The following is a 22512-nucleotide window of genomic DNA, read 5'->3' as shown; positions in this document are numbered from 1 at the left end:
CCCCCCCCCCATTAAGATGTGTGCCTCAGTTTTGGCAGGCTAATTTTTGAGGGAAAGGTACATGTCACGTATGTACATGCGGTACTTGTTTGCAAACACCTACTTGGATAAAAATATTTTAAAGTTATTTATTTGCATCAGTTTATTGAAAATGAATGAGCACTTCCTGCATTAGTGATATAATGAAGGCATGTGTTCTGCTTTTAGATAATGTAAAGTATATTCCTATGGATTCTCATGTAACTGGCATTTATTTGGAAATTACAGGCCCTAAAACCTACAGTTTTGGTTCCTCAACTGATTCCAGTGGTGCTGTTTCAAATCAGGACAAATCTGTTCTTAAAGTGAGTAGCTTTATTCCTTGTGCCTTATTTTATTGTAAACAAAACATTTCAATGAACCTTAATTACCACATGGCACTCAGAAGAGTGAAGCTTGTACAAACAGACAGATGTGCATTGATTCCTTTGTGTTTTTTGGTAAGTGACGGAGTAGTTTAAAAAAAAAATTGAGAAAAATGTACTGTTTATACCTACACAAAGTTGTCATCTCTGACTTAGACTTCAATTTCAATGAACTTTAAAGCATTTGAGATTTGTATAGTTAAGTTGCTGTGCAACAGACAGCTTAATATGTGAGATGGGCACGGAAACAACATGGGTTTTTTGAGGCTTTTGACTTGTATGCTTTAAAACATTCAGAACGCTAAAAATGTAGCAGAAGATGCATAGAGGTTAAAGTGCTACAAGCTAACTAAAACCATATCAAGAGTGATCCTGGAAGAAGCATGGATAATTCTGAAGTGCTTACATTGATGCGTTAGTTACAAAGTGTTACAATGTAAAAGAGCTTTAAAAGAAAACAGAATTAGAAGGGTTATATACATGTTTCTGTTTCCACCCTCCCATCTTTTCTTTTCATAATACTCTTTATTTATCTGTTTATGTTGGCTTAATTTGTAAATTCTTTTGTTTATGTTGGCTAATTTTTGTTTCCCCAGGTAGTGATTAACAGTAATTTGGAAAAAAGGATTATTGGAGTAATCAATGAGCATAAAAAGCAATATGATGACAAAGGAATGATTTCTAGAAGACTTACTGCCAAAAAACTACAGGTAGAGAATGAACCTATTTTATGAGATCTGAGTAATTGAATGTGTTATTCGGTAGTAGCATTTTTCTCTCTCTCATTTTGTGGAATTGGGCATTTGTTACATATGAGGAAGATGACCAAAATAAAGATTGAGTTGGAGAATAGATGACCAGAGACCCTTCCTCTCTGGCAGTCAGGCAGCTAGAGGAAAAACAGAATAGTAGTAACAAATATTTGCTCCTCCTTCTTGCAATAACCAAGGATCCTGAATGGCAGAGTGGTGAAACTGGAGTTCCTGCTGTCTTCCAGCAAAATGATAGATGTAAAGCTTTACTTCTATTTCTTTTCCTTTTTTAAAAGCTGGGTTTTGTATGGTACTGTTTGTTATGACACCATGTACCTCCATTTGGCTAGTAGATACGTTTTAAATTCTTCAAATTCTAGTGCCTTGATGCTTCTGATTTAGGTGGGTTTAAACATTAATTTTATATAGTGAGTATAGCTTGTTCAGTGGTTTGTCTGCTGTTGCATCTATGTAATACCATTTGAATCCATTTAATGCCAAATTTCCATTTTTTCCAAACTTAGTTTACAACCCTGGTTCTGAGTAAATTAACATTTACTTATTTAATGTAACTGCTTAATATAGTCTGATGATCTTTATTTGTAGGATGTATACATGGCTTTGCAGGGATTTTCTTTTAAGACTGAGCACATTGAGGAAGCAATGAAAAATACAATTTTGTATGGTGGTGATCTTCATTCTGCGCTTGATTGGCTCTGTTTAAACCTCTCTGATGGTAAGTGTAACAGGAGAGAGAGAACTTCTTGGTGCTAAAGCCTTTTGAAGCCATCAAGATGGGTTTTTGTCCTGTTTTTTGTAATTGTAATGACTATAATTCATGTAACTGGTAGTATATATACTACCGTCTGCGTAAGAGGCAGGATTTGTCTTTTTCCTTTTCCTAGGAATATTACTTTCTTATAGATCCAATAAATTATTTCTGAACATGGCATAGAAATCTGTAGTTATTGGAAAGAATTTTAAATCCCTCGAAGTCGCAAAGCCTTAATATCATAGTTGCTCTCAGAAGAGATCCATTAAGTCACGTATCCATAAATAAGCTGTCCAGTAGGGTTTTACAATCTATAGTTGCTTTTAAAGGCATGAAAAACAAAAATAGTATTATTTGTGTGCAGTATTATATGGGAGTGCTGAATAATAATAATAAAGGTTTTTGCTTTAAGGTATTTTTCCCTCCTCCACCTCCCCAAGTTGAGCCAGTAGTAACAACTCATCATAAGTAGGTCATGAGCAGACATTGACTTCTGCTTACATAAATATTGAGGCCTCAGATTATTTCCATTAGCCACATTGTTAAATTGTTTCCTATTTTATTTTATACCCAATGTTTGCACAAGTTTTCCATTATTTTCTTTTCACTGCATGGATTTCCAATTTGTTGGTTTTTTAAAGATGCTTTACCTGAAGGGTTCAGTCAGCAGTTTGAAGAAGAGCAGCATAAACCTAGAGCAAAATTCTATTCTCCCGTGCCACAGTGTGGAACTCATCAGATGCCAAACAACAAAATGAAAGAAGGTGGTCCCGAAATCAAGGTAACTTGAGGAATTTTGGCGCTTAGTGAGAACAGATTTTCAAAACATATAATATCCATTGGTTCCAATGGAAGCAGGGTTATGCCAATGTGAAATATTTTTGAAGTAGGTATACACAATAGTCTTTTCACCAGAAGGAAGAGTTTAAACGAAAATAAAATTACATCTTTAAAGTCTAAAAAAATAAAAGGTCTCTGAAGTTTTGCTGCGAACATTTGCCTTGCAGGAAAAATGCAAGGTTCCAGTATAGATAAATCTTTTACCAATGGATCTTGTTTTTTCACTGGTGTAATCTACAGAAATCTGGGTATGTTTCATATTGATTTTAGGTTTATATAAGGTTGCCTTTTAATGTAGTTGTCAAATACCATAAGCTGTTAAATCAGAATCAAGATTCCTCACATAAACCTCTTCTTTATAGTAGTTATAAAGTTCTTGTGTTGATATTAAAAGTCATATAGTTAAAAAGCAAGATGATGTTCCTTATCAGAGTAGCTTGTTATATCTTAGTTAACCTATTTTGGTCAGTATTTTAAGCCAAGGGTGGGCAACTAGTTGGCCTGGAGGATCACTTCATGAATTCTTGTGAGCTGTTGAGGGGCAGGGCATAGGGAGATGCCAGTTGAACCTATCCAGGAGTTTGAAGAGGGAGGGCTGCACCCTATGCTGCTGTTTTGCTGCAGCCCAGGCTGGGCCATGCAACATACAGACTTCACTGTCTCCCCACACTCCTCCCCACTTCCCCACCCCTCTGTTGGTACTGCACAGCCCTGGCACTGTGGCTGACAGCAGCAGGCCTGCACCGGACAGCATGTGATGCAGAGTCCAAGTAGCTATCCTGCTCACCTGCTTAAGTGAACAGCAGCTGACACATGGGGGAAGTTAGGGGCAGCTGCCCTGGGCTGAGCCCCCCCTGCAACTGACATGGCCTTGCCTCTTAGTGTCACTATGACAGTAGCAGCTTATCATGGTGGGTGGGCAGGACAGCCACTCAGCGTGATGCATCATGCCATGGTGCCAGGACTGCACAGCTGCAGCGCCAACAGGAAGCTGGGGAATGGGGAAGGGAGAAGCAGGGAGGAGTCTGCATGCTATCCAGCCTGGCCCTGGCTGGAGCAGTGCAGGGCACAGCCCTCACCCTTCCGCCTTCTGACAGCAGCTAACGGGCTGGATAGGATCAATTGGTGAGCCGGATATATAGCCTGTTGGCTGTATTTTACTCATCCCTGTGTTAAGCATTCTCACTTTTCTGTATAATTGCCTTCAATGTTGGCTTTTCTTCAAAGCAGAAGAACACAGGGAAAGATAAGGAGCTCAGTATGAAAGAATGGATTTTGCAATATGCTGAGCAGCAGAGCGATGATGAGAAAAACGAATCAGTGAATGACTTAGAAGATGAGGAAAAGTTTGACCCTGTAAGTTGAAGAGCAATTTTTATAGGGAATCATTCCAAAATCACAACATACATTTATCTGTAAATCATGACTGTTGTATGCATACATGTTTGAATAAAGCCAGTTGTTGAATAACTGGCTTAAATTACTGCCTTCTAGTTTTTTGGATTTGAAAGCATTGCAGCCGGAGGGAAGAGAGCTTTTAAAACTTCTAGCTGTAATACTTCCTAAAGTAATTCTCTCATTCTATGTTTTGGATTGAGCATTAATAGTATTGCACCAAGAAAGAAAGGAAAATACAACATCTTGTAGTAGACTTAAACTTGTTTCCTACCACCATACTTAAACTAATGCTCTTTCTTTTACATGGTGATTGTAAAATAAAACTTACTCCGTCTTTCAGGGAGGAAATTCTTTCATATAAGATTTTTTTGGGGGGGGAGAGAATATGCTTTATTATAACGTTTGTAATAAATTACACTTGCAAAATAGCCAGGATAAAACTAGTCATCTTCTTTGGAACAGAATGAAAGGTATTTACACTTGGCTGCAAAGCTTTCAGAGGCAAAGGAACAGGCAAGTTCTTCCAAACAAGACAAAGACAAGCAAGGTCAGAAGGCAGCACAAGAAAAAATAAGGAGAATTCAGCAAGGTATGAAGAATACACATTGCCTGTGCCTTTTGTCTCTTTTCTAAGTTTAAGAGTATGTCTCTGCTTCTGTCTGCATATCCATTAATAGCTAAGAAAAATGTTCTTATAATGGCAGCTAAGTACTACTTTAACTGGTTTTGTATCATTTTGTAGGCAATAGATTTTCTTGGATGTATCTTTTTTATGTAGCCTGGGGTTTTTAAAAAATGCAATGGTTTTTGATTCTTTGTAAAGATTTGCCCACACGGCACTTGTTGAGAATAATCAGCACATGTTTCCTTTGGCAGAAATGTCAACACTTGAAGAACATCCTGTGTTTAATCCAGATATAAAAATTACAAACCAGCAACAAAATGAAAAGAAAAAACCTCCTTTGTCATCTGAAGCCCCATTAAATTTGAGCTTGCTTGAAAAATCTGGAGCAGCTCCTCAGGAACAGAAAGGTGACAGAAACCATTCAGTTCAGTATAAAGTTCATTTACCATACTCCAATTAACAAAGTTCTGTAATGTTCTGTAAGTTGTATTTGTTGTCATCTGTGTGCTAGAAGTCACCCAAACCCTGTCTGCAGTAAAGGGAAGATAGGCCAAATTTACTGACCATTTGTCTTTTAAAGTTGCTATGTTATAGTCAATAATCTCTTTTGCCACTAATTCTAATTGTCGCTTCTGTCTCAGATCCTGGTATAAATGTTAGCTTCACATAGATGGAAGGCTAGTACCTTAATTTGCTATGTTACTAAGTCGGTCATTAATTTCTTTTATTAAACGATCTCAACCTGAATTTAAGCAATAGTAATCTAGCAAAGAGAATGAGTAGTGCCCTACATTGAAGGCAGGTGCTTATTTTGAGAATGTAGGAATTGCCATACTAAATCAGACTGCTGTTTGTTTGTTTTTTCCTCCAATTGTGCCTAGTGTCAGTCCTTGTTAAACATAATCGCATAATTTTTGCAAACACTTTTCTTTCTAATAAATAAATTCAAGAGAAGTCCTTCAGAGTCATCCAAGAATTAAGAATGCTTGGAACCTCCAGGAAATCATCTTAAATTACATAAACTTTGTTCTGCTGTTATAGTGAAAAAGAAAGAACCTCTAGATGTAAGGAATTTTGACTACAGTGCTCGAAGCTGGACTGGTAAATCCCCCAAACAGTTTTTGATTGACTGGTGCAGGAAATATTTTTCCAAGAGTCCAAACCCTTCTTTTGAAAAAGTTCCGGTGGGTAGATATTGGAAATGTAGGTATGTACTTCAAGTAAAGTATGACTTTTCTACTAATTCATTCAGGAATATGACTCTTGCTACTTCCATTTTATAAACTTAAACTAAACTTATGTATTTAGTATTTATCTTAAGCCTTTTTCATTCTGAAAGATATTTCACTCTGGCTGGGTCTGTAAGAGCAAGACTAAATGCATAATGTTCTGACAAAACAGGTTCATTGGTGAGTTATTTTGCAAAGTGCTTGCTCTAATTCTTGTCCATGCTATGAAGAATCCAAAAGGAATTGTTATAATAGAACAAGTTACCTTTGACTGGTTTACTTGATTCCTGGCATTCCAAATCAGAGGCCTTGCAACAAAGCAATAATTGTACAGGTTAACATTTCTGCCCCTGAAGCTTTATGCTTTTTAGTTTAAAAATAGGTTAAATGGTACAAACCAGCTTGTATACATGCAAGTAGTTTTTCATATACTGGGCGCATCTACATGTGCAATTAGTCTGACTGAATAAATTCGGGTACAGTTTGCACCAGTTTATTGCTCCCGGGTGCAGCATTTACACATGTGCCTGGGACTGCAGCATGTTGAGCCAGAGTGGCGCTGGCAGGAGGCCTGGGCGTCAGTATGCGAGCCTGGAGCTGCTCTGCTCTGGGTCAGCACGCTGCAGAGAGGTTGGCTGGAGCACTACACCAAACCACCTATGCTCTAAAATGCCTTGTGTTTACTTTTGCCACTAGTGGGGGGAGGAGGTGGGGAACCAAGAAAAAATATACTGCAAATCTACATTTGAGATCTGTTCCATAAACCAGGCGCCAAATTTTTTTTTGGCTCGTTATGCTGAATATTTAATCTTTAATGGTTTGTGTTTTTTTTGTGCAATAGTTTGATAGCTTTGTTTCTACTTTTCACTTCCTTGTTCTGAATGTTGATTCTTATATTTAAGCAAAGGTACCGGCTTATACAAATGTAAGAAAAATGTTTGTTTGTATCATGTATTTTATAAACTTGATTCTTGTATCTCTGAAGGGTCAGGATTACCAAGTCAGCTGATGATATCATGACAGCGTGTCCTACAATTGTGACAGAGGATAGCATGCAAGCTCAGCATTTGGCTGCTACACTGGCTCTCTACCATTTGGTCAAAGGACAGGTGAGATTTGGAATGGAATGCATTTTCATGCAATATTTAAATTCTATTCACCTGTGCATTTATTCACATTCAGCCTTTTTTAAAAGATGAATTGGTATGTTTTTCTCTTTAAATTACAGGTACAGTTGTCATTACTGAGTTGGCACAGTATACACATTATTGCATGTAGAAGGACCTCATTTTGCATGGGTAAAATTAATGCAAAAGTTAAATTATGGGCTACAGCAGGGCTGTTCAACCTCTGAGTGCCCCACTAATTGTATACTGTACTGTTCTGTGAACCCCACCCTCTGCCCTCCAATGCTTCACTGCACCATGTGCGCACCCACCCCCTGCCATACCCTCCCTGCTGCACCTCACTGAGACCCTGGGTCCTCCTAGCCACAGGCTCCCTTGGCCACATGGACCACAGTACATTGCCCTGTGAGGGCAAGAGGCACCAGAAGACTAGGACAGCAGAGACTGTTGGGCAGTCAGGGGAGCAGCACTTAGATTAAGCCCAGCAGTGACAGGTTAACACTTTGAGGCTGCATGTGACACATAGGCCACCAGTTGGACAGCTCTGGAATGCAGGTTGCGTGGATTCTGTATCTTCCAGTTTACTTTCTTTCCTGACAGATGTGCTTCTTTAGAGAAATGGTAAGTTCTGATATCATATTTGTCTATATCAGCTGTTCAGCAACATGGCTACAGACTAAATAAATAAGTAACGCATCCATTCCTTAAAAGACTTTTATGATATCTTATAGAATTGTCAGGTATAATTATGCATGAAATATCAGTCAAACTATACAGTAACGCATACTATGACACTTTCTGTCTTTTATTCCTAAAGTCAGTCCATCAGTTGCTGCCTCCTACATACCGAGATGTCTGGTTAGAATGGAGTGATCTTGAAAAGAAAAAGGAAGAAGAAAATAAGATAGAAAGTAACAAACCTCGTGATAACTTTATTGCCAAATTGTTAAACAAACTCAAGCAGCAGCAGCAGCTGCAAGCTGAAAACAAACCCGAAGTAACAGAAGATCCTGAAGATTCTTGGGAAAATTTAGTTTCGGAAGAGGACTTCAGCAGGCTCTCCCTTGAGACCTCAAGTACAGATAGTCTGGAACCTGTGAGAATTCTATTTAGAAAACAGCAGAGTTCTTCCAGATATGAGAGACTTCTACAAGAAAGACAGCAGTTACCAGTGTTTAAACATAGGCATTCAATTGTAGAAACTCTAAAAAAACACCGAGTACTTGTTGTGGCTGGTGAAACAGGCAGTGGAAAAAGTACACAAGTGCCACATTTTTTGTTGGAGGACTTGCTGCTAAATGAGGGAGGATCAAGTAAATGTAACATTGTGTGTACGCAACCCCGGAGGATCTCAGCAGTGAGTCTGGCAACCAGAGTTTGTGAAGAACTTGGCTGTGAAGCTGGACCTGGAGGAAAAGTAAGGCACTACTTAATTCATAGAGGCTTGAGCAATTGAGTTTACAGAAAAAAATTCTCATGCAATACAGAAATACTGTTCTGTCCCTATAACTGTTTGGTGTGCTATCTCTTGAGAGAGAGAGCTGTTCTTTTGTGTTATGTTGCATTTTACCCTTGCACTTTGTTAAATTCTGGATTGCCCAAAAGAAATGTGTGTTAGCAAATTATCTAAATACTACTGAATACATATATACTGTATATTTAAAATACACATAGGAGGTAAAGGTATTATTTTGAAAGTAAAAATTTGTCCTTTGTGCAGAACACAAGAACAATTTATTTGGTGAATTATGCCAAGCCAGCTACATGAATTTTAATGCAGAATGAAGGTTAATTTTAAAACTTCAAAATAAAACATGTTCAGTTTGTATACAGCAGCATGAGGAAGATCTAGCATTTACTTCATACTGATGATGATGATTATTATTATTATAGAATAAATGCTCTCATTTCAGAAATGAAATTTCACTTTGTTTCCCTCCAGAAATAGCACTCTTTTGCCCAATTCTGCTTTTTATCAGATGTAGAGCCATTTACTCCTGTCTTTAGGATAAAGAATTTCAAAAATTTAGAGAGAGTGATTTTACAGTGAAATAGCACATTTTTTAGAATACATCCTAGGTCACTATAATTTCAGTATGTCTTCATTAAAAAAAACTTCTGCAGGCTTGCTTTTGTGGGTAGTAAGATGTTAAGTTGGGTCAGCAGAAGCTACTGTTTTTCAAAAATTATATTGAAACTAGATGATCTTGAGGTCTTTAAAATACTCCTAGAGCTGACTTTTGGTTTGGTGGTAGTATCCTGCTACTTAAAGAATCATGTTCAGAGTTTGTATTATAATTTTTATATGCCTTCATTTTATTAAAAACATTATAAGTAACTTTGAACATGAACAAAGGATTAATAGAAATGGATTAATTGAAGCGATAGAAGCAATAATCTTTTAGGTCTTTCCCATTTCTTTCTGCCAGTGTACTTCCAAGGCAGACATAGATTTGGCAGTTTAAATGCAATGCAGGGATTTGATTAGGAAACTCCTGAGTTTGATGCTGACTCAAGCACTCTTTTTTGGCAGTCCCTCATATCTGAGGATGGTTGTTTTCTATGACTGTTTTATCTGTGGGTCAGAAGATGGTTGACAAAGCCAATCCAGGATCATCAGGTTCTATTGTAACTTGGGCACATGTTTCCATGCGGGATGGGTGGCTCCAGATTCTTGATTTGGTTCATGACGCACTGTTTCTTCTGCTCCCACTTTTTCGTCTCCTGTTGTCGTCATAAGGTTTCAAAGTACTGAGATGCTTGCCAACAGATTCTTCCTCCATGTTGGACAGTTCTGGATGATAGTCTCCCACAAGTTGATGTCAATGTTGCATTTTTTCAAGTTGGCCTTGACGACGTCCTTGAAGTGCTTTCTCTTCCCTCCTTCGAGTGTACACATTCATTAAAGAATACAACTTGCTTTGTGAGTCTGGAGTTGAGCATCCGGATGATGTGGCTGGCCCAGCAAAGTTGATGTTGGATTATCGTCGCCTTGATGCTTGTGATGTTTGCTTCAAGAGGACACTAATATTGGTGCATCTGTTTTCCCACTGGATTCGAAGATGTTCCTCAGGCAGCATTGATGGTACTTTTCCAACGTCTTGTGATGTCTCCTGTATGTGGTCCACATCTCTGCTCTGTACAGTAATGTGGGGATCATAACTGCTTCATAAAACATAAGCTTGGTTGTGGATCTGATGTCATGATCTTCAAACATCCATTTCCTCAGGTGTCTGAAGGCTGCATTTGCACTTTTGAGGCAATGTTGGATTTCTTTGTCAGCCTTCTGTGAGAGATGGCTTCCCAGGCATGGGAAATAATGTTCTCCAGAGTCTTGCTGTGAATCTGAATGACCGGACCTGTGGACTGCTCATTAAGAGCTTGTTGATGGAGGACCTTAGTCTTCTGAATGTTAAACATCTATTCCATTTTCCTGTATGCCTCAGTAAAGATGTCAATGATTCCCTGAATGTCTGCTTTCAAACGAGCACACATAGCATCATCAGCATACTGGAGCTTCATGATGAAGTGTCCCAGAGGGATGCAAGCAGAGGGCCCTAAGCCCCCTCCCGCAGTGGGACCCAAGGCAGGGCTGACTCACGCTGAGAAGAAAGAGAAAAGCCCTAAGGGCAGGGCATGCTTACCTTTCTTAGGAAAAGCGGAGCTGGACGAGCCACGCTGAGACGGACTGCCCACGCAGTTTGTCAGCCACTTTTATTGCCAGCTGGGGATGGTGCTGGTGGATGATGACATCAGAAAACACCATCTGTCTGATTTAAAACTGGCAGCAGCGAAATGTCCTGGAGAGCAGCACCACCAGAGCCAGATGGCAAGGCTGCTCCCCGAGCTGCACACAGGCTGTGTCGGCAGCCCAGAGAGGATCCAGACAAGGACCCAACGGAGGGGTCCAGGACCAACTGAAGGAGACACCACACTGGTTTGGCAGGGCAACCAGGCCAAGGAGGACAGCGTCGAGGGACCTTGACGCCTCAGATGCTGGACCTGTGAGTGGGGCAGGCTGAGGCCCCATGCCCCAACTTTTCCTTTTTTGTCTTAGTTTGTTTTGAGATTTCCCAAGGCCCCTAAGCAGGGAGAGGGGCCATGAGTGACCTCCATAGGTCGGGGGGGAGCCGGGACAGCGCAGCAGACAGTTACACAGCGAGGGAAGACCCAGCACTTTGTCAGGAATGGTCTGATATCCCATGGTCATCCCATGTAGAAGGACGCCGGGAGATGAGCAGGGGGAAGAGGGCAGGCGAAGACATCAGAGGACGAGCCAGAGATCCATCTTCTGGCCGTTCTGAGGGCTGGCGCATGGCTGGGGTGTAGGGGTGGTGGGGCATCAAGAATGCCTGCTAAGGGCAGTGCCCAGTCTGTGAGGAGCTGCAAGAATGAGCCCCAACACTGAAGAGAAAGATCAAGTCGTAGCAGGCGAGTATCGAGGCCTCCCTTGGGGTGAACATGACCCAACGTCTAGGCCACAGGAGTGCACGATTGCATTTGGCACTGGGTGCATTCTCCAAAGGGGCAAGAGAGTGCCTACATGAGGCCAGGTGGGTGCATGGAGCCTTGGTGGTCTTGGCTTTGGCTCAGAGTCAGCTGAGATTAAACAATTTACCATCTGTTTGGTAGTTTAGCTGTAATCCAATTGGAAATTTGGTCAAATGTAGCATCTCAGGATTATTGAGAAGAGTGTTGGAGCAATGATGCAGCCTTGCTTAACTCCCGTCTTAACCTTAAAGGGATCCATGATAGATCTGTTACTGAGAGCCTCTGCTTGCCAGGGAGCAGGCAAGATTAGCGACACATTTTGGTAGGTATCTGTACTTCAGAAGGGTCCTCCACAACACTTCTTAGCTGACAGTGTCTCTAAGGTTTTTGTGAGGTCAAAGAAGGCCATGGATAGAGATTTATGTTGTTCCCAGTATTTTTCCTGCAGCTGGCAAGCTGTGAAGATCATGTCAGTTGTGCCTCTTGATGCCCTACACCCAAACTGAGATTCCAGGAGGAGCTCTTCAAGTGGAAGAAGACAGTTCAGTAGGGTTCTCTCAGTGATCTTTCCTGTGGTGGACCGCAAGGTGATCCCTCTGTAATTTCCACAGTCGGACTTATCTCCTTTCTTGAAGATGGTCACAGTCATAGTGTCCCTGAGGTAATTTAGGATTTACTTGTCATTCCAAATTCTTCAGATGAGGGCATAGAGCTGTGACGTGAGCTTCTCTCTTCACTGCTTGAAGGTGTTGGTGGGGATTACATCAGCTTCAGATATCTTGCTGATCTACATCTGCTTGATGGCTTTCCTCACCTTCTCAAAGGTGAAGATTTGCTATTTCAGGGAATGTTCAGATGAGCGCGCATGTGCGGTTTGCAGTGCCTCAGCTGTTTTGTGGCACCAAAAACCTCATGTGGCGCATGTGTACCCATTCGCAGCGTGGTGCCAAAATTTGCAGTGTGGTATCCAGATTTGACATTGGGAATTCCTGGTGTCAAAAAAACTGCCTCGGGGTGGGGGGGCGAAAAAAAAAGCAGTGTGGTACACTCGACAGCAGCATGCACCAGCAAGAATGCAATCTGGCCATTCAGAGCTATGCTCTGGCTTTCAGCCAGGCTCCATGTGGATGGATTGGCACCACTGCTGTCCCAGGACGTTGCCAGAACCCCAGGTAAGGCTGTTGGGGCCAGCTGCCCCTGCCTCACCCGGGACTATTTGGCGCAGGATTGTGCAGGATCTTCCTTGTATTATAGCAAGTGCAGTTTTGTATTCGTCAGTTTTCTCAAATGAGATTTTTAGTCAGTATACTATACTACTTTACTAGTAAATATATTTGGTGTCTGAAATACGCACCTAATTTTTATTTCAGTCTGTGTGAGTTGATGGTTTATATAGTACTTGCCAATCACTGATAAACATTTCAATACCATTCAGTAAATTCTTTTCTAGAATTCCTTGTGTGGGTACCAAATCCGGATGGAATCCCGAACAGGAGAAGCTACAAGATTATTGTATTGCACCACAGGAGTTTTGCTGAGGAAACTGCAGGAAGATGGTCTTCTTTCAAATGTATCTCATGTCATTGTAGATGAGGTTAGCATCTCTTGTAATTATGCAAAAGCATAGTATATGCTTGTAATTATGCAAAAGCATAATACCTTTCATGAGAGCTACTTGTATATGTACCTAAGTGTAACTCACTTTCTACATCCTTCTGATTTAAGGTGCATGAAAGAAGTGTCCAGTCTGATTTCTTGCTGATTATTCTGAAGGAGATCTTGCATAAACGTTCAGATCTTCATCTAATTTTAATGAGTGCTACTGTTGACAGCGAAAAGTTTTCCAGCTATTTCTCACACTGCCCCATTCTTAGAATTTCAGGAAGGAGTTACCCTGTTGAGGTATGTAAATATTTCTTCGCACTGTAATAAGAAAAGGAAAAGACATAGCCTGCTGGATGTATTTCAGCAAAACTCCTTTTTCTTACCTTACAGATATATGGCTTGCAGTGTAGGGTAGACGGAGTGCATAGAGAGTCTCTCTCACACTTGGTATTAAAAGGTTTGCAATGCTATGCATTTTGAAAGGCCCTGGCTAGGGGCAAGTGAGATTGGGGGGCATCTGAGGTCCAAGGCCTTTGGGCTTGGGGCTTGCACATAAGATGCCTGCCGTGGATTTGCGAGCATGGTGAGACCGCAGCTGGAGTACTGCGTCCAGTTCTGGGTGCCACATTTTAACAAGGACATGGGCAAGCTTGAGAGAGTCCAAAGAAGAGCCACCTGAGCCTTAAAAGGCAAGCCATACGAGGAAAGCCTGAGGGATCTGGGACTCCTCAGCCTGAGGAAAAGAAGGCTGAGAGGGGACCTGATGGCAACTTACCGCTACACTAGGGGAGTACATCAAGGGCTCAGTGAACAGCTGTTCACCAGGGCACCTGAGGAGTAATGGCCACAAACTCCTGGAAGATCAATTCAGGCTCAACATTAGGAAAAACTTCTTCACAGTCAGGGTGTCCAGACTGTGGAATAAGCTCCCTCCAGAGATGGTGCAGTCACACAGCCTGGAAATCTTCAGGAGGAGACTAGACAGTCACCTTGCTGGGGTCACCTGCCCCCCAGTTATCTTTCCTGCTTGGTGCATGGGGCTGGATCTGATGATCTTCCAAGGTCCCTTCCAGCCTTATGATCTATGAATCTCTAAGCATCTGAAGCTGTACACCAATGAATCTTGGAGGTAGATTACTTGCCGGTGGTAGCACCACACAGATTTAAATGATTGATCTCTGCTCAGCCAAAATTTGGAACTTAATTCAGAACTGATTTGGCCCTGGAAACTAAATTTATGAGGGAGTTGCACTCATAAGTTGTGGGGTATTATGTAACACAGTGTAGAGCAGTGGTCACAAACCAGTCAATCTCGATCAACTGTCAGAGGCTCCACAATCAACCAGTAGATCTCACTCTGGGGGGGGGCTAAGTGTGCGCGCGCTCAGCCCCCCCAGATGGATTGACTGTCAGAGGCTCCACAATTGGGAGATGTGGGGATGTACAAGCCGCTGGAAGGTGGTAGGACACATGGCTGGGTTGAGCCATATCCCCTGCTGCCAGGGCCATGTGAGGTGAATGGGATGATACCCCTCCGCACCCTGTCACAACCCCTGTCACTGGGTGAGTGGGGTCAGAGCCCAGGTGCTTGTCCAGGCATGCTGCGGGAGCAGGGCACAGGGAGCAGATTCTGGGAGCAGATGCAGGGTTGGGGATCCTGCCTGCTGCTGCTGTCCTGGTTGAGCCTGCCTGAAGCAGCTGTGGAGCAGTGGGGGCAGTGGCAGGTGGGGAGGGGTCATGCCCCTGAGCAGGGAGGGGAAAGGAGGGAAATTCTTACCTTAAAAAGTCTTCTCTTGCTGTTTCCTTGCCAATATCTGACTAGCAGGAGGCAAGGAGGGCAGGGCACAGGGGGTGGGTGGGGGGCGGTAGCTCCTGGGGTGCCCTTTTGCTTCCAGAAAGTGATCTTCACCATAAAAAGGTTTGAGACCACTGGTGTAGAGGGCTGGCTGGCTTTCTTTGCTGGTGTTGTGGAACATTTCTCTTACCTTTTGTATGCTCATTAAGAAGACAAAATGATGAATACAATTCTTGCAGTAACTTAGAACTTTGTGTTCTGTATTACTCTGCAGGTTTTCCATGTTGAAGATGTGATTGAGGAAATTGGCTATGTTCTGGAGAAGGACTCAGAATATTGTCAAAAGTTCTTGGAGGAGGAGGAAGAAATAACAATAAATGTTACTAAAAAAGGAGGAGAAATTACAAAGTATCAAGTAAAACAACTATTTTACAGCTTAATGGTTTTACAGCTGTTTGGTTTGCTTTCCCTCCCCCCTTGAAAGGTTACATGATAAATCACTTGCCAGTAGTCTTTCAGATACATGATCATGAATGTCCTTTCTTTTTGACTCTGAGATTGGTTCCCTCTTGGTATGGCTCAGGTACCTCAGGGCTCTAAGGAATTGGTTCCCCTTTGTGGAACTCAAATTCTTCTATAAGCTTGCTCCTCCCTTCTGGTGTTGGAAGAATAAGTGTTGATATTCTCCCAAGCACCACCTTACTCGTTGCTCAGGATGAAATACACTGCAAAAATTGTGGAGATCTCCATAATGTGATCCTTATTGTCCTTTCTTATATGTTTAAATCAACAGTAAAATGCTAATTATAGATTATTAGGGCTGTGTGAAGCTTCAGTCGCTGTTTCAATTTGGCGGAGATTTGACCTCATTCGGCGGCTAAATCTCTGAATCTGAATCGAATCAGGATACCCGTTAATCTCTCCGAATTGAATCGGAACCCTCCGAATCAATTTGGAGAAATTCGATGATGCAGACAGGCTTTAACTGTTTCTTCTACATACCTCAAGGTACCAGGTGGCTTGTGAATGCTGAGATGCTGGGGCAGATGGAGCATCCCACAGAAGCATGGGGGGGTCCCCAGCACACTTGGCAGCAGACCCAGAAGTGGACCAGAAGCACTTCTGGGTCCGCTGCAGAGTGCACGGGGAACGCTGCCCCACAACTCGGCAACTGGTGCCTCCTGGGGCCCCCCGCTGCTGATCGCTGAGCTGGGGGAATGCAGGGGGAGGTCCCTTGCATGCTCGGTGGTGGACCTGGAAGTGGACCGGAAGTATTTCTGAGTCCACCGCTGAGCATGTAGGCCCCCGCCCCCCCCGGTGCTCTTGTGGGATGCTCCATCTGCCCCACCATCACAGCATTCACAAGCCATCCCTTGAGGTACGTAGAAAAAAGTGTTGAAAGCTGTGTCTATGGCCGAATCGCTGCTTCTGTGAATCAGCATTTAATCTTCAGATTCTGATTTGGCCGAATTGAATCAGGGCAGTGATACGAATCAACAAATCGAATCACTGTCCCCGATTCGGGCTGAATCTGAATCGAATACGGCCCGTTTCTCACACCCCAACAGATTATTAGTGAGGTTTGTAGGGACAGCTCCAGGGTCCTTTGCCGATCTAGACAAATAGGATTATATCAGTTTACTTTTTACTCATGTTTTCATGGTTTCTTTTCCAACTATGAAAGGTAGAGATTTGCTTAGGGTTTTAGATGAAAACAGAGGTTTTAAAATACGGCACAGCGGTTTCAAAAGAAGAAAAATACCAGTTTTTAAGAGCTCATCTAGTGTGTAAACCCTGAGAATAGACCAGTAGCAGGGGAATCTTTTCCTAATTACATGGATTATATCATGTCATTCAGACTAATTTCCTACAACTTGAACTTCTTCTTTACAAAAATCTGGGAATTTCATTCACAGATCGTAGGCTTAATTACGCTGCGCCAGATTCACAGAGATATTTATGCTTCTAACTCCCAGTGATTTCAAAAGGACAGAGGTGACTAACTACCCCTATAGATGTGAACCTTTATTCTAAAGTCTTACAGGGCTGTGAAGCTAAAACACTTAAAAAGCAGCATTACTGTCTTATTTTCTCTTCTCCTGCCACCACTTTCCACAAAATTTCATATTTTGTATTCCTAATATCTCTTTACCTATAGGAGTACATCCCACTCCAGTCTGGATCTGGTGTAGATGTGAATTCTTACTATCAGAAGTATAGCAGTCGTACACAGCAAGCAATTTTCTATATGAATCCCTACAAGATCAATCTTGACCTTATCCTGGAGTTACTTGCATTCTTAGGTACAAGACACTTCAAAAATGTTCATATGGGGTTCTTGCAGATATTGGGAGACTGCCTTGGAATTGTTTATTTTTTATTGATGCTTGCTAGTAGGGGTGTTTTGACTTCTTTCCTTTTTCATAGTGCCTTCTGGGAAGGGACCAGCTCACTAATCATGATACCTTATCACAATCTACTAGGGGTAACGAGTAGGATTTTCTAGGTTTGTTAACTAAGATTATATTGTTTCCTTACAGATAGAACTCCCCAGTTTAAAAATGTAGAAGGGGCTGTGTTGATCTTTTTACCTGGTCTTGCGCACATCCAGCAGTTATATGATCTCATTTCAACTGACAGAAGATTTAACTTAAGGGACAGGTAATTTAGAATGTTTTGTCTGAACCTAGGATACTGATTAATTTGAAAATGTCTAATGTACTCCTTTTTGATTTTTGACAATAGCTATCCATGATTTAAGAATTTTCAATTTTAAGTCACAGTTGGAGGGCACAGATTTTTTTTCAAAATATTTTTTCCAATCCATTTCTTTATCAGCTTTTTCAATCTTGATATAAATCATAATTATTTAAATACATCGGCTGCAGTGAAATTGATCCTTCTTTTTTCCCCAAGAGAGCTGCTATTTGTTTTAACTGTGAAGGGCTTCTTGGGTTTTACTGTCTCGGCAGATAGGAAGCTTCATATCTGGGGCTATAGAAAACTTGGAGAAAGCTGGAATCAAGCAACTTGCTAAGAGACACGTTTTCTTGCAGATTCTGTAAAGGAGTTATAGAGTTCTCTAGGTAGGCAAATTTTCAGATTTTGATTAAACCAACTTTATAGCCCTGCTACACCATCGAGTAGTGCAAAGACGACTTGACATAAGGTGTAATTTGGGGCTCAGACTCAGGAGATGTCTGGGGAAAGGTTGGAAAGGACCTCAGGAGGTCATCTAGTTCAACCCCCTGGTCATGGCAGGACCACCCCTAGCCAAATCATCCGAGCCAAAGCTTTGTCTAGCCAAGTCTTCAGAACCTCCAAGGATGGAGATTCCACCAATTCTCTGCGTAACCTGTTCCAGTGTTTTACTACCCTCCTACTAAGAAAATTCTTCCTAACATCTAACCTAAAGTTCCCTTGCTGCAACTTGAGACCATTGCTCCTTGTTGTGTCATCTGCCACCACTGAGAACAGTGTAGCTCCATCCTCTTTCGAAACCCCCCTTCAGGTAGTTGGAGGCTGCTATTAAATCCTCTCTCAGTCTCCTCTTCTCTAGATCAAATAAACCCAGCTCCCTCAGTCTTTCCTCATAAGTCAAGTCATGAAAATGCAAGGGAAGGGGACAGTAAGAATACTTTCTCTTTGAACCTACTTCTAACCAGAGACTAGGAGGAAGGAATTTATTGTGTTGTGGGATTTTGAGGATTTAAGCATAGCCGTACTATTTCTCTCTAAACTTAGTTCTCTTTTAGTTGCAAGTTATGCATTTTTGAGAATTGTAATGGGATTGAGATTGGGCTGAAAATAGTGAACTCAGCAAATTATATCTGAAACAAAAGGATGCTTTCCTTGTCTCTCTTCTTTGCTATACTCTTAATACAACACAATTAAATGTAGAGATCTCCTCCACTTCTAGAATTCTGTTGCTATATAGTAGAAAGCTTTTTCTCGACACTCCCAGCAACCTAGAGAATGAATATAAAATATTGTTTGCAATACTTTCTTCGATATTTTAATGTAAAACTTTTCTAGTGTTACAATTTCAGAAATAGCAAATCTTTATGCTGTTTGTGTATTCTGATTTTTGCTTTCTTCAATTGCTGCAACCTGCTACTCTTATTTACATGTTTATTCAATAGCATGATTTACTTACTGAATAATTATAACTTCTTCTTTCAGGCATAGATTAATAGCTCTTCATTCTATACTTTCAACTCAAGATCAAGCAGCTGCATTTACAATACCCCCTCCTGGTATTAGAAAGGTATGATAAATTTAAACAAGCAAAATGTACTACTCTGGATCCTTGTTTCTTTATTTTAGATGCTTTTTTATGTGAGATTATTAATTCTTTTAAAATAAAACTGTTTCCTTTATTGAAAACAGACTGCTGCTAATGGTCAAAATCAAGTATACATGTAGCGAGCACTTTTTTTTTCAGTTTTTATTTCACTATAACTTTTTTTATGAAAGAGTAAATTTTTTTAAACTTGTTTTAGAAATCTCTTCTCTAGATATTGTACTGCTTTTTGGGCATAGAAGAGTTTTGCTTAATGCCAAACTACTTAAAGTCAGTTTTTGCAAGTACAAGGTGCCAGTTTAAACCATTTGTGAAATTCAAAACAAGTAAAAAAACACTATATAAACATCTCCTTTTAACTCCTTAGTCCATCCAGATAGCAACAGAATAAACTATTTTGTGAATTCTTGTTAATAATTACATTTCTGGAGGAATATTTTTATTTTTATTTTCTTTACCAAATTTGTTCCAAAAATCATTTTGGAGGAGTAAACCTTACTGGAAAGATTGCTTCTTTAATTTATGGCTATTTCACTTGCAGATTGTTTTGGCAACCAATATTGCTGAGACAGGTATTACCATACCAGATGTTGTCTTTGTAATTGATACTGGGAGAACAAAAGAAAACAGGTAAGGGTTGATCTCTCATAAATTTGGGGAGCTAGGTACCACAGTGGTTTTGTGCTAATTTTATCTGTTTAGACCTAGGTTTAAATTCTGATTTTATTTATTTATAAGTATGATTTACAGTGACCATGTGTCCAAATAAAGTCATTTTGACAATTTTGGTATAAATCCATGTATTTTCACATGAGATAAAAACAGGGAGCTGAATTATTTGAAGGTGATAGAATGCACAGTTAAGTATAATAGGCTGAAATTTAAGGCAGAGCATTTTTCTCACTTAACTTTCCAGTAGTTAGATTTGGCTTGTGTATTTCTCTTATGTAAAGTAATGAAAATATAGTAGAAACAATGATACCGCACTGGGAGGGAGCTCGGCTTGATGACATCAAAATAGGTCTTCCTATTTCTGACAGATGTTTTCATTGATAACTTGTGGAACAACAGAACTTTTTTCCAGATTAAGTTTAAAATTTCTTTAAAAAATTGGTTTATTTTAAATTTTAAATCAGCATTTGAGTTCTTGTGTAATCCTAATCTACACCATCTGTGTACATTTTTTTTCTAGGTATCATGAAAGTAGTCAGATGAGTTCTTTGGAAGAGACCTTTGTCAGTAAAGCTAGTGCTCTGCAACGTCAAGGGAGAGCTGGACGTGTCAGGGATGGATTCTGTTTCCGAATGTACACAAAAGACAGGTGCAATAGCTTTTGTTAGCAAAAATTTATAAATGCTGCAACTACTGCAGTGTCTCAGAAACCTGTGTTAAAGTACACTGTTCCAGTCACAAGTGGAGAAAATCCAGATGCTACAATACTGATAAGGATATTTGTGTCTTTTAAGAGAGACTAATTTCTGCATATCTGCGTCTTTTGCAGTATGAATGTCTAACCTTAATATCTCTTCAGTGTAAGTTTCTTAAACTTTTTTTTCCTTTAAACAATGATATGGGAAAAATGATTGTTGCAGCATTAGAGAATTGAGGATTCTGGTTTGAATAATGCCATAAATTGCACCATTGTCAGATAAACACAAACCCTATCTCTAGATATTTAGCGTTGTTACCCTGCTAATTCATAGGTTTTTAGGTGGACGCTCTATATTTGGAGATACTAGAGGAACTCAGTGCAGCATTAAAGTTCCATTCTGTAGTACAGCTGGATAACTAAAAGTCTAAAAGACCCCTTTGTATTGCTTCTCACTGAAAATGATTTTTGCAATATTTTATAATAAGCCTTATTTAACCGTTACATATTTTATAGTAACCCTTGCATGAGCAAAAAGCACTTGAATTATTTTAATATAGAAAATTTCTTGTTCCTATTCCACTTTCAGTACAACCCTGCCTCCCTTACTGCAACATACATGCATTATTCCAAAGGATAAACACTTTACCCATAGTTTAAAACATGCAGATATATATCAGAAGAGAATGCCTGTCATGCTTCTGACCTGATGAAAACTGGGCATTCTAATTTAAGATGAGTTGTAATTTTAAATCAAGTGAAATCTGTAATACTATGTACGTCTTTATTGGGGTGTTACAGGTTTGAAAGTTTCATGGAATACTCTGTTCCAGAAATACTACGTGTACCACTGGAAGAGTTATGCCTTCATATTATGGTACAGTCTTGCTTCTTGAATTATTCTTAACTTTTTGGCTGAGAAAGATGTGCATGAGTAGCCCAATCTAGAGCCGTTTAATTGGATTGTGTAAGGCTTTTGTATCACTTAATGGACTCAAGTACATGTGTGCATTTTAAAGAATCCAGATGATTCTGAGGGAAATGTTATATAAAACCATCTATTCACTTAGTATATTATTTGATCTGCAGAATAGTCATTGTTTCCAAGCCAAAGCTAAAGTGTCAAATGATGGCTTCTGTTTGTGTTCTAAGTAAATGGGGTGATCATGGGACAGTCATAGTAGAGGGATCGAATCCTGCTTTCTTAACCCAGATGCGTGGGTTACAAAGGTACTTGCATAATTCATATGTGTAAGATTTGGCTTATTGATCCATGTAGTTCAGGGGCGGGAAATTATTTCAGCTGGAGAGCCACTTAACGAGTTTTAGGGAGCTGTTGAGGGCCTCAAGGGTGGCCCTGCCCCTTGACAAGTGTCCAGACCCCTGGTCACCATCTTGGGACTGGAAGTTCTGCCCCCTAACCCTTGACCTTTGCCACCAGAAGTCCCTCTCCTTACCCCCAGAAGTACTCCTTCCATCTTGGAACCAGAAAAAAACCCAATTGATATTCCAAAAATCAAAGATCCACAATAACACATTTCAATTTTATTTTAACAAAAAAATTGTTTTGATTTGTGTGTGTTTGTATTGTGTGTATGGAGGTGATTGCACAATAGCTCAAAATGAAGGCTTTCTCTTGTATATTGTGGGTGGGTAAGGGGTTTGGTGGGGGGTGGGTATGGAGTTTGTAGGGGGCTATGGAGTGTGTGGACGGAGAAGGTGGCTGGGGGTGTTTGCATGGGTGCGTGTGGTGGGGTGTGTGAGTGTAGCAGAGAGTAGGACTTCCTCCAGAGGTGTGCGGG

At 40.6% G+C, this 22512-nt stretch overlaps 1 protein-coding gene across 4 annotated transcripts in view; it reads left to right on the top strand.

Moving 5' to 3' along the window:
- The first annotated feature begins 221 nt into the window (after positions 1–221).
- Positions 222–22512, top strand: part of DHX29 (DExH-box helicase 29) — a 38524-nt gene continuing 16233 nt past the window's right edge. Inside the window, exons 1-19 of one of the 4 annotated variants that reach the window (XM_025196139.1) lie at positions 222–344; positions 1001–1114; positions 1763–1892; positions 2570–2709; positions 3999–4124; positions 4629–4755; positions 5043–5198; positions 5833–5998; positions 7006–7129; positions 7965–8564; positions 13089–13232; positions 13364–13540; positions 15313–15453; positions 17197–17341; positions 17579–17699; positions 19221–19305; positions 19883–19971; positions 20534–20662; positions 21512–21587. In XM_025196139.1, the coding sequence (XP_025051924.1) occupies positions 228–344; positions 1001–1114; positions 1763–1892; positions 2570–2709; positions 3999–4124; positions 4629–4755; positions 5043–5198; positions 5833–5998; positions 7006–7129; positions 7965–8564; positions 13089–13232; positions 13364–13540; positions 15313–15453; positions 17197–17341; positions 17579–17699; positions 19221–19305; positions 19883–19971; positions 20534–20662; positions 21512–21587 (2907 nt within the window). In that variant the 5' untranslated portion in view covers positions 222–227. Of the gene's footprint in view, positions 345–1000; positions 1115–1762; positions 1893–2569; positions 2710–3995; positions 4125–4628; positions 4756–5042; positions 5199–5832; positions 5999–7005; positions 7130–7964; positions 8565–13088; positions 13233–13363; positions 13541–15312; positions 15454–17196; positions 17342–17578; positions 17700–19220; positions 19306–19882; positions 19972–20533; positions 20663–21511; positions 21588–22512 lie in introns of those variants that run through there. The other 3 variants (XM_025196138.1, XM_025196140.1, XM_025196141.1) reach the window with 3 other exon arrangements.

This window comes from Alligator sinensis, unplaced genomic scaffold (assembly GCF_000455745.1).
Source record: "Alligator sinensis unplaced genomic scaffold, ASM45574v1 scaffold573_1, whole genome shotgun sequence".
In the NCBI taxonomy this organism is placed as follows: domain Eukaryota; kingdom Metazoa; phylum Chordata; order Crocodylia; family Alligatoridae; genus Alligator; species Alligator sinensis.
The sequence above is the reverse complement of the archived record's forward strand: the minus strand, read 5'-3'. Positions and strand labels throughout refer to the sequence as shown.